The sequence below is a fragment of the Bison bison genome, unplaced genomic scaffold, assembly GCF_000754665.1.
Source record: "Bison bison bison isolate TAMUID 2011002044 unplaced genomic scaffold, Bison_UMD1.0 scf7180017845555, whole genome shotgun sequence".
Lineage (NCBI taxonomy): Eukaryota > Metazoa > Chordata > Mammalia > Artiodactyla > Bovidae > Bison > Bison bison.
Window position 1 is genome coordinate 57,160 of NW_011476128.1, and position 12,060 is coordinate 69,219.

A 12,060-nucleotide genomic window follows, 5' to 3' on the forward strand; every position below is an offset into this window, starting at 1 on the left:
ACCACTTAGTAAGCAGAGCTTATCTTGAACTTTTGAGCAGTTCCGTCTCCATGGGAACATCTGGAGACCCAGGAATAGAAGGGATCTGATCAGAGTACTTAAAGGCTTTCGGTGAGCCGCGGGGCCCCAGGCAGGGCACAGAACTTCCTGAAGCTGTGAAGAGGAATCTTAAACACAGGCAGGTGTTTGTCCGTTGTGTGGGTGGGCCGGTAGTAGCGTAGGCAGCGGGAGGTGTAGCTCACTGTGGTGGTGCTCTATCTTTCTTGGGAGGGGGCTCCAGTGCCGGGCTCCTTTGTCAGGAGATGTTAGAACTTCCCCTTTCCTTGCCTGGCTGAGCACCCCTTCCACAGTGGAAGGATTCTGAGAATTTGCAATGAATTTTTGATGGGGACTTCTTTGTGCCTTCTACTTCCCCACCGAGGCGCCGGGCAGGGTGTGGACTTTCTGTGCCGCACTGTTCTCAGCGCTTTGCCTGGGCTCAGCCTTCAGTGTTAGCTCCGCCAAACTTGTTTAAAATCTTGTCACTCTTTCCAGTGAAGGCTCCACTTGTTTTTGTTTTGTTTTATGCTTTTTTCTGGCTTTATTGAGGTACATTTGTCTGTAATATGTTTAAAGTATACAGCGTGATGATTTGATGTGTATATGCATTGTGAAATGATTCCCACAATCCAGTTATTTAACATGCACATCACCTCATCTAGCTGTCCACCCCCTCCCTTTTCTTTGGTGAGACCAGCTTCTGTTTAACGGAGTGTGTCGTTTCATTCTGGGTGCAAATGTTACGGAGCCCTCCCAGAGATGTTCATTGACTAACTGACTGCCTCCTGCCCCAGGCCAGCCTGGAAGTGCCACTTAGCTCTAAAAGCGTCTCTCCTGTGAAGCTTTCCTGGCGGCCCTCTCTCTCAGTGTCCCGGGGCTGCCATGAATAGCCCCACAGCCTGGGTGACTTGAACCAGGAGGTTATCGTCTCAGTTCTGGAGACCAGACGTGCCCAGTCAGGGTGTCAGCAGGGCAGGTTCCTTCTGAGACAGTGAGGGGGCCTCTGTACGTGGCCTTCCCCCTGTAGTCATGTCTGTGTCCCGAGGTCCCGCCTGCGAAAGGACGCCAGTCAGATTGAGGCGGGGGCTGGATGGGCCCCAGGCTGAGGGGCCGGAGTTCCTCCCCTGTGGACAGACATTCCAAAGTAGCGAGGAGGAGGAGAGCGGAGGCCTGTCCAGAGGAGAGAGAGACCACATATCCCTCCTTTTCGAAGTCAGGGGAATCTCCCTGACTGCACATGCCCAGAAGGGCTCCTTGGAGGTCAAAAGGGAGGGGGCCTCCCCTCTACAGTAAGCGATGTCAGCCCACCCACAGTCCTCTTTGCTAAAATCTACCTTGACTGAGTTGGAGAAGAAAATGGCAACCCACTCCAGTGTTCTTTCTTGCCTGGAGAATCCCAGGGATGGGGGAGCCTGGTGGGCTGTCATCTATGGGGTCGCACAGAGTCGGACACGACTGAAGCGACTTAGCAGCAGCAGTAGCAACAACCTTGACTGAAAGATGCTCTTGCGCATGGGAGGACCCAAAGATAAACCAGGTATGGACTCAGAACCAGGCAAAGCAAGATGATTGGCCAAAGGAAACCCGGAAGAAGTGCCCCGTAAAAGTGACTCAGCTCTCGTGAGGGCCTGACTGTCTCTTTGAACCTACCCGTGTGTCTATCCACGTGCACTCTTTTTTCTCCTAATAAACACTATACTTGTCTCACTATCCTCTGTCTCTATGTGGAAATTCATTTCTACACAGCTGATGGGCCAGGGCCTCATCACTGGCCACTGGTCCCTGGTGGTCTAGAAGTTAGGATTCAGTGCTATCACTGCCGTGGTCTAACCTCAGTCTCTGGCTGGGGACCAAAACACTGCTTCAGGCCGCTGCTGGCCGAGGCCACCCGAGATCGGTATTGAGATCAGTATTGAATCCAGGACGCACCCTGTTCCAGTATGACATTGTCTTAACTAATTCTGTTTGCAGTGACTTGTGTCCAGATAAGGTTACATTCTGAGGAGTAGGAGTTAAGGCTTCAGCATGAATTTAGGGGCATAGGATTCAACTCGTAACATCCTTGCTCTGCTTTTCTACCTCCCCTGACACTTTTGCCCTGCTGACACATGAGTAGATTTCTCATGGCATGAAGGATATTTAGGTGCATTTACTTGTCTAAAATCTGCTCATTTTGTAACTTTCTGTCTCTGGTGCCTTGCACGTGGTGTGGAAAGCAGCTCTGATGAGATGTATGAAGCATCAGGAGGGAGTGGCCGGAAGGAGGAAACTGCAGAGACAGATACCTCTTTCCTTGTTTTCCTGTTGACAGTTCCCAAGGCTGTCTGCAGCTGGGGGTGAGGGGCCTCGGGCACCAGCAGAGGCCGCCGCGGCCACACTGCGTGAGCGTGTTTGCTCCCCCGGGTGTATTTGCCTCGTCTTCATGCTTTCTGAGCTCGTTTTAAGAACAGTGAGAAACTGAAAAGACCCTCTGGGTCTTCTGGCATTCGATTTACCTGGAGAGTTTTGTTCATGGCCACCTTCTTGTTTCAGCCTTTGCTTTGAGTATTCTGTTTTTAGGACTTCAAAAGTAAATCATGTGAATGGTTGGAATAGTTCTCAAAATGTGTGTGCCAGAAGGGACATGCCAAGAAGTAATTGAATCTACCCCCAGAGCTTTAGAATTAGCTCGTTAGATGTTTTAGAGACGCGGAAATGTGTTTGGTCTCTGATCTGAGGTTTAGTTACACATTAGTGCAGGTGAATCATACTGGAGCTGGAACACCTTTGCTAGGAAAGAATATTCCAGGGCACACTTTCTGTTATTTCCTGAATAACATTCTCGGCAGAGTGGTTAGATGGGATGTTAGTAGAAAAGGAAAGTTAATCTTAAAATGTCCTTTCATCCCAATATCAGTCATATCTGTCTGAAAGAGCATGCTGAAATGTGCTCATCTGAAGGCAGATGGAGAGCAGCTTATGTAAGATCTGGAGGCACTTTATTCTAGGAGCATTTCAGCCTCGCACGGCGTAGAACAGTATAGTGAACTCTGTTTATCCTTTGTCCGGTCTCAGCAGTTATTAACCCCTGGCCAGTATTGTTTATTTTGTGTAACCCTTACTCTCCCTCTATCCCATGCACAGTTTAGGCAAATTCCATATGTCATTATTTTGTCTGTAAACATTTCTGTATGTATCTAATATAACCATAATATTAGACCTAAAATTAACAGTAATTACTTAAAGCTATCCAATTCCTGTTATTGTTCAAATTTCTAATTGTCTTGAATGTTATTTTTAGATTTTTATTTTACACTTTATTTGAAGCAAGATCTGGCAAAGGTTCCTCCTGAGACCTTGTCAGGTTTTAAGTAGAGGGGTGAATAACATGCTTTGATTTACATTTTGAAACTCTGTACTCACTGTGAAAAATGGGTTGGTGGGGGCAATGTCAAAGAAACGGGCAGTAGAGAAGTTAATGAGGAGGCTACTGTGTGTCCAGGAGGTGAGTGCTAATTGTCTAGGTTAGAGCGATGTGGTAGAGATGGAGAGAAGTGGGTGAGTATGAAGGGTCCTGTGGGCAGGCCACACTTGTCTCCATGGGTCTTCCAGACTTTTGGATTCTGTTGGGTGTGTATGTTTGTTTATTTGAAAGTATTGTTCTCAGATTTCATTGATTGGGGTATCAACATTTTAAGATTGGTGAAATCTTAAAATATTTACACAGGTTGAATTATAGCAACTTTATAATATTGCGATAGGGGAACATTATCCTTAGGGGAGCATTAATCCTCACTTCCCTTGAATCAGTTTATTCAGCTTACTTGCCATTGTATCATCTTGTCTGTGTGTGACTACAGTGATAATGTTGACAACTTTATGTAGTAGAATAGGAAATTATAGTTTTTCACTTAAACATGTTATATAATCTCAGGTACATTATGCTAAAGAATATTCGTAGTTTCATAGTACTGTGTTGAACAGATTACATTACAACCACTCATGTATTGTTGGACACTGATCTTTTTAAACTATTTAAAAATTATTCTAATGTTGCAGGAAATTTTTTTAATCTGTATGTTTTCCATTTCTTTTTAAAAAATTTGGGTTAAGTAATGACTTCTTCGTAGAGATTTTCCTAGAAAAATTTGCTGTCTTAACACACGCTTAAAAATTGCATCAATGAAACTTGAAGCTATAATTGATAAAAAAAATACAGGTTTTGTACTTTAAAAGTGGAATTATGTTTATTCTTGTTTCTTGGGCTCAGAGTATGTATATTTTGACTTAAGTTTATAGTCTTCCTTATTGAAGGAATGGAGCACATGTACATTTAGTCTTCAGTTTTTTATCTTATCCCATTCACATGGCAATTTGTAATAAATTCAGAGCAATCTCTGCCTTATCTTTAACGTGTTGGTTTTACAAAGATTGTTTTCTTTAAGTCAGCTCTGCAACCAGGAAGCAGCTGTAGTTGCCACTAAAATGTTCCCCTCTCTTATTTACCTATGAAAATGATTTAAAATTGGGACTCATTTGGTAATAGAGAACTCTTAATACTGTGTAATCTTTTGTATATTTTTCCCCGAAACATTCAAGTGGAACATTTTTATCATTGGCTCAGAAAGGTCAGCTTCCATTTATATCTAATGAAGAAATGTCAGACAACCATGAATAATATTTTGTTTTTTGGGTCCTTCTTATAGAACAAACTAGGTTAAATAGATGAAACAAACATTTTAAAGGATATGTTCAGAGAAGAGTAAGTTTGTAGGCCATTGGTTCCCTTATGTTTTATTGTCTTTTAGTCACTGTTTTTATACTTTGAAGTCCTCAAAATAGTGTTACTTTAAGTATGCTGTCATATCTTTAGATGTCAGAAAAGCAGTATCAAAATTGATCTTTCTCTTTAAAAAAAGATGTTTTCTTCAACTGGTTATTCTTTGAAGACTTACTGTTGAAATTGTGGTCTTAAGTCGGGCGTGACCCAGCGACTAACACACACATTGAAACTGCGGTCCGGGTCCGTTGGCATTGGTGTCACCAGGGAGCTCACGAGACACGCAGGATCTTGGCTCTGTCTCATGCTGTGAATTTGTGCCCTGACGTGATTCTAGGCAATTCACATGCACATTAAAAAGCTAACGGCGCCAGCCCCAGATTCCCAAGGTTGGGTCCTCCTGTTCAAGGCATCTGTGCCCTCAGTTCCACCCCGTGCCGTCCTTCGGGGACATTGTTTTCCCTCCCTGTGGTCATCATCAATTACAGTACAGCTTAGAGGTTAAAAACATGGGCTCTGCAGCCAGGAGTCCGGTGTTACAACCCTAGCCCTGTTGGCCTCCTAGCTGAGTGACCTGTAATGTAAGGAGGACAATCAGACAGGGGAGGCGAGAGGCTCAAATACGAGTAAAGAACAGTGTCTCCCTTGCAGTTCTGGCTGCTTTCATTCTCCTTCCCCGTATCACGAACGTTATTATAGGTATCTGTTGCAGCACAACAAACCATTCCAGGACTTTGCAGCTTAAAATCTCTGCTTTATTATTCATATTTCATGATTTTGAGGGTCAGGAATTTAGGCTCAACCGGGCAGTTCTGTTCATTGTGGCATCTACTGAGGTTGCTTGATGACTTTCAAGTTTTTGAAGTAAGTTGTATATTCTGGATGTAAATCTTTTCTCAGATACATGGTTTGTAAATTTCTCCACATTTTATGGGTTGTCTTTTCACTTTATATATCCTTTGAAGCACAAATAGTTTAATTTTTAGGAAGGCCAGTTTATCTTTTTTTTTTCTTTCTTTTGTTGCTATTTCGGTGTCATATAAGACTGCCTAAGCCAAGGTCTCAAAGATTTATTCACTTTCTTGTAAGAATCGTATGGTCTCGCTGTTACATTTAGATCTGTGTTCCATTTGGAATGATTTTTTCTATACAGTGTAAGAAAGGGGCACTATTCACTTTTTTAGTTGCTGATTTAATCACCTCTTTTAAATCCCTAGTTTGCTTAGCCTCTGTGGCTTGAGGAACTGTTGCTCGCTCACTCTCCATTAAAACTCTGCCCGTGGGTTCTGAGATTATTTCCTTCTTTTTAATTTATACAGAAATTTTAATTTATATACCTGCTATATGCTGAAAACTGCTGGATGCTTGTTCTGTTGCCTCTTCTTTTTTATTTATTTTTGGCTGGGCTAGGGCTTTGCTACTGCATGGGCTTTCTCTGGTGGTGGCTCGCAGGGGCTGCTGTCTTGTTGCTGAGCGTGGGCCCTCGGGCGCATGGGCCTCAGTAGTTGCAGTCTGTAGGCTCCAGACCATGGGCTCAGTGGTGGTGGTGCACGGGCTTAGTTCCACAGCATGTGGGGTCTTCCTGGAACAGGGACTGAACCAGTATATCCTGCATTGGCAGGCAGATTCTGTACCGCTGAGCCAGTGGGTTATAGAAGCAGAATAGAAATTGAACTGTCTGTATGATTAGTAAAGGTGCTGTTTAGAGATTTAGTAGTTAAAAGATGAATATTAAATTATGCATTCAAACAGCATTTCAAATAAAGGATTGGGATAAAAAAGAGTGTAAAGTAAGTAGCTATATTAGCAAACTGTTAAATTTGAGCCATTTGGGCATCTTTTCAGGTTACTTACCAACTCAAGGACATATTGACATTTTCAGAGCCCAGTGTTACTGTTCTCAGAACTGAGAAGGTGGTGGTGGTGACCATTTCCCATTTGTGTGAATACAGATGGATAAGCAGCTTCCCTCTGACCTGTGTGGAGAATCCTTTGCAGAGTCGCCACCAGTACTTTTTGGGGAAAATGTCAGGAATCAAATGTCTCTGGAAATTAACTGTGCTGCTATTAGAAGATCTTGTTTGTTTGGGACAGTGTGGTGACTTTATCTTGGGGTCAAATTTTTAATATCTAAAGAGTTTGTCAGAGGATACGGTAGCTTTGTTAGGTTGTTCTCCTATTGTCTGCTGAAGAACAGTGGTAAGGACAAAACTGCCCCTGGTTGGTGGGAGGGTGGGGGATGATGGCCAGCCATGGGCGTGCGAAGCCATGAGCAAGCACCGCCCGTCATGACTGCCTGGTGGGTCAGTTGGGGTGCCCTCGTGCTGGAGACCGTTTATCAGGCTGACGCACTGTCATGAAATGCTGCTGGGCACGCATGCAAAACAGTGCTTTCTTTTGTTTGATTCTGTAGGAACCTAGAAGGACTGTGCGATGAATGGTGACACTCAGGCTGCAGTGGTGACCTCACCACCCCCGACCACAGCCCCTCACAAAGAGCGGTATTTCGACAGAGTGGATGAGAACAATCCAGAATACTTGCGAGAAAGGAACATGGCGCCAGACCTTCGCCAGGACTTCAACATGATGGAGCAGAAGAAGCGGGTGTCCATGATCCTGCAGAGTCCCGTAAGGCTTTTCTTTGGCCCTGGGCCCCTTGTCTGCTTCCATTTCTTCAGCTCGTCTGCTCTGTTGTGTTTTTTAAAAGTCCATTTATCTGAACACAGGAGTTAGTGCCTTATGTATGTATATGTATGGCTGTTGAAGAGTTAAGTTTAGTTCAAGTCATCAGACAAAACAAATGAAAAAGTTTCAATATCATAAAAGATAGGAGATGTTTATTTCTCCTTTTTATACTCTCTCTGCTTTTCCAGGAAGGCTGTATATATATTGGGACCATTTAAAAATTAGCCTTTCCTCCAAAACACCTGGCTTCGTGCTGGGCATTTAGTAGACCTTAGCAGTCAGTATCTGATTGTTGATTGGTTTTACCTTTAATTATGGTCGGCATGTGAACTACAATCACACCCAACTAAGTGTCTCCTTTTTGCATCTTTAGGTAAAGTAGTGCTGTTTTTGTTGCCAAAACATATGCGTTGGGGGGGGGGGTCTGGCTGCCCGCCATTCCAAAGCCAATAAGCAGGCCAGGTTGGTGGAAAGGAACGTTTGCTTTTTATCAGATGCCAGGAACTGGTGGGGAGAGTGGTGGACATCTGTCCAAAGGCTGACTCCTGCCCCGCCCCCCACAAGCAGGGGATGAGAGCTTTTATAGAGTGAGGGGCGGTTATATGCAGAAACAGCAGTGATCTCTAACAGTCATGTTCAGCTGGTGGTCAGTGGTCAGATTAGCACCATCTTGGTTGCTGTAGGTGCAGCTCCTCTTCAGTTCTGGGGCGCACTGGTTCCCGTTTCTCTGTGGTCACGTTTTGAAATTGGCAGCTCATGTCCTGGGTACAGTCTGGTTATCATGTAGTTAACTTCTCCACCTGGGGTTTTAGTATCTATAAGACAGCTCACAGGGTATTATCTATAGCCCTTGAGAAACAGCTAAAGGTCCTTGACTATGCTTAATGACTATGTTGTTATTAGTTAGTCTCCTTTGACTGTTTTCCTCGGTTTCAGCATTTCTCCCATCTCTGATTAAACTTGTTCTTTGGCTAAAGTTTCCCACTGGCTGAGGCAGGTAGAGGACACGGTGGGGGCGAGGGCCATGCGGGCCTGCTCTGTCTCGTTTTCACGGTTTGCTCGTGTCGGTGACGCTGCGTTTGTGTGTGTGTCACTCGTCTTATCATTTTAATCCACTGTTTTATTTCCTCAGTATTTGAGCTGTCACTTGGCAGATAACTCATTGAGTTTTTTTTTATATGTTGATCATCTCTATCTGCAAGGAATTGGGCATTTAGCAATAAACAAGGCATGTAAAGCTTTTGTGTTTGATTTGTATTATTCATATATAATTCCTCAATAATATAGCTTACAATAAAGTACACAAGTCTTAAGTACACACCTTGGTGAATTGTGACATTTGTGTCACACCTGTGTAAGCACCCAGAGCAAGTCTCAGACTTTACATTCTAGTTGAAGGAGATAACCAAGAAGCAACAAGCATAACGCAGTGCAGGGAACAGTTGGCTGATTAGATTGTGTGTGACCAGTTAGAACAGGCCTCTCTGAGTAAGGGAGTCTGGAGTCTGAACTCTGAATGACAGGAAGGAGCCAGCCTGCAGGGAGGGGGAGCAGCATTTCAGGCTGAGGGAGCAGCAGAGATGAAATTCCTAGGATAGGAGTGAGTTTGGGGAGTGAAAGGGCAGTTGGTGCGGTGTGGGCACAGGGAGCGAGAGGGAGGAGGAGGTGCGATGTGGTTGGAGGGGAGGAGGGCACGGGGCACGGTCCTAGGAGGCCTGTAAGCTCAGCTCAGAAGTGTTTGCATTCAGAGCACAGCAGAGGGTCACTGGAGGGCTGCAGGTGGGAATGGCGATGTTCAGTCTGAGTCATTCTGGGTTGGTAGGGAGAGAGCGTCGCACAGGACGAGAGGGGAAGCTGCCTTCAAACAGCAGGTGTGGTGCTTGGCCAGGGCGGTGGTGGTGGTGGGGAGAGGCGGGCTCCTTTGTGTATTTCGAAGGTGGGATGAGTAGGACTTGCTGATGGACGTGGAGGGAGAGCTGAGAGAGGGAGCGAAAGAATCAGGACAACATCTAGACCTGGCTTGAGAATAAGTAACTAAGTGAACATCACTGAGGAGAGAGTGAAGAAACTAAACTTTCAACATCGGGTGTGTGCCAGGCACCATGCGGGGCACCGGGGGTGTTGCGAACACAGTCAATGTTAGAGCGCTGCTGACCCACGTGCCCTGTGAGGTCCGGAAAGAGGAGGACACTAGAGAAAAGGCTGGTAAGTCCGGAGGTCCCTGGGTAGCGTGGACCCAGTGTTGGTGTTTGCGTTTTAGGAGCTGCAGCCAGGGGTGGGAAGGCCCTCTCTGTGCGTGCGGATGCCAGCAGTTGGGGGCTGTGAGAGGGAACCTGTGAAGTTGCCTTCAGGATTCTCTGTTCTCCTCGGAGTAACCATGGAAGTCATCTGCTCAGAGTGGGCACGGGGAGTGGTGTAGAGGAGTAGATGAGGGAGGCGGTAGAGAAGTTGGGAACGCACTCAAAAGGGTGCGCTCAGGCCAGTGCTCATGAATAGAAAGGGTGAAGAGTTGAATTTACCTGGGGCTGGGATTTTGCCAGATGAAATGGCAGGGAGTCAGAGCTGTAAGCAAGGGTGTGCTTAGAGTGTTAAACCAAGGGCCTCAGCTGAGTGAGGGGACGATGCTGGCTTGCCATGAGGTCTTAGGACCATGATGGGGTTGAAAGGAGGGTGAGCTAGACACTAGGAGAGGGTGTGTGGAGAGCACGTGCTTGGCTCCGAGGTCAAAGAGGGGCGCAGTTGCTAGGAATGAGGAGGTCTCGGGCATGAGGGTGGAAATAGGCCACAGTGAACTGAGTGACATGGTCACTGGGGAGAGGCTGTCAGAGGGCTGAGAGGCGGGAGTGTGGCTGTTGGACCATCAGGAGCTAGGACCAAGCCAGCAGACAAGCTCATTGCTAGTGACTGCTTACTGGGACCAGAGGCTGGGATCCAGGTGGGTGTTTCCAGGCTCACTGCTCACAGCTAAGCTCGGCCCTGTATTGCACATACGGCTCATCCAGAATGCTGCTGAGACAGACGGTCGGTCCCTTGTACTAGGGACTTTTTCTGTTTGCATCTCCCTTACTAAGCTTTAAGTTCCTTGATGACAAAGCAGTTTTTTTTCCCCCAGTATCTGTATGTTCTCAGTGCCTGCTGTCTTTAATTTTTTTGCCTTTCATGTTGAATGTGTGCATAGAATTACATTGTAAGGCGACTGAGTGTATTTAATCAGTTCTCTTCTGTTTAAAATGTAGACTGTTACCTCTTTTCCCTTTTATTGGTAATACTGGAATGAACATCCTTACGAATAAACCTTTGAGCACATCTCTGATTAGTTCTTTAGAAATGATTCCTAGGAATAGAGTGTTTATTCAGATTGTTTAGCTTTTACCTTGTTAAATTACTTTTCCAAAAAGAATGTACTAATTTCTGTTCCAAGCAGTGATGTGTGAGAATACCCATCTGCCTTTGCAGCAGTGGATGAAAACAAAACAAAAAAAAGTTGATCTGTGTGATAGTGAGCCTTGCTGTGTGTCTCAAGGTGTCTCATTGTTTTAATTTGCCTTTTATTAGGCTTTCTGTGAAGAATTGGAGTCAATGATACAGGAACAGTTCAAGAAGGGGAAGAATCCCACAGGCCTGTTGGCCTTGCAGCAGATTGCAGATTTCATGACCACAAACGTACCCAATGTCTACCCGGCAGCTCCACAAGGAGGGATGGCGGCCTTGAACATGAGTGAGTACTTTCTGACTGTGCACATGCTCTGCCGTTTTCCAGGTCGAATTTCCTAGGTCTTTGTTAAGTCAAATAGGTGAGCACTCATAGTGTAACGCGTGGAATTGAGTTTTGTTTTTCTTTTAAATTGAACTTCAGTTATAATAAAAGATAGGCCTGAAAATATCTTAACTCTGTGTTAGTTGCTCAGTCGTGTCTGACTCTTCTGCGACCCCGTGAAGTTTAGCCCACCGGACTTGTCTGTCCATGGAATTCTCCAGGCAAGAATACTGCAGTAGGTTGCCATTTCCTTCTCCAGGGATCTTCCTGACACAGGGACCAAGCCTGGGTCTCTGCACTGCAGGCGTCTCTACCGACCGAGCATCAGCCAGACTGCAGAGGGCTCCTTTTGTTAGGAGCCAGTGAGACTGTTATTTCTTAGGCAGATGGCTTTTTATTAATATGTGGCTTCTCAGACCCTTTGTGAATTAAAAAGAAAAAAACTAATCAGAAATAATGCTTGCGGAGAAGCATGTTGATTTTGCCTGAACTTATTTCAGCCAAGCCAGCCTTTCTTATTTACCATTCTTCACTGCTGTTTGCAAATGAACGAGAAACAGAGAAATTCCAATAGAAAGTCAGAAGGAAAATGTTGGGTGGGTACATGTGAGCACAGAATGGTTAGTTGTGCAGAGATGGCGCTTTGTTGTGGCTGTTGAATTTGTGAGCATGCACGAGGCCAGGTGGAGCCTGGGCACCCTGCAGGTCAGCTGTCTCAGCCTCCGTGCACTGTGCGAGAATCCGTTTGATGCGCTGGATAATGAGCTCTGACTGACTGAAGGGTTTGGTTTCCATTGGGTCACGAGCCACCTGCTGGTTT

The 12,060-nt window shown here is 45.4% G+C and overlaps 1 protein-coding gene across 2 annotated transcripts in view; it reads left to right on the top strand.

Moving 5' to 3' along the window:
• LOC104985498 (alpha-adducin-like) overlaps nt 1–12,021 on the top strand; it is a 52,618-nt gene extending 40,597 nt beyond the window's left edge. For both annotated transcript variants that reach the window (XM_010835705.1, XM_010835712.1), the window contains 2 exons: nt 7,212–7,426; nt 11,039–12,021. In XM_010835705.1, coding sequence (XP_010834007.1) covers nt 7,232–7,426; nt 11,039–11,257 — 414 coding nt within the window. In that variant the 5' untranslated portion in view covers nt 7,212–7,231 and the 3' untranslated portion in view covers nt 11,258–12,021. The remainder of the gene's footprint in view (nt 1–7,211; nt 7,427–11,038) is intronic.
• Nucleotides 12,022–12,060: the final 39 nt, after the last annotated feature.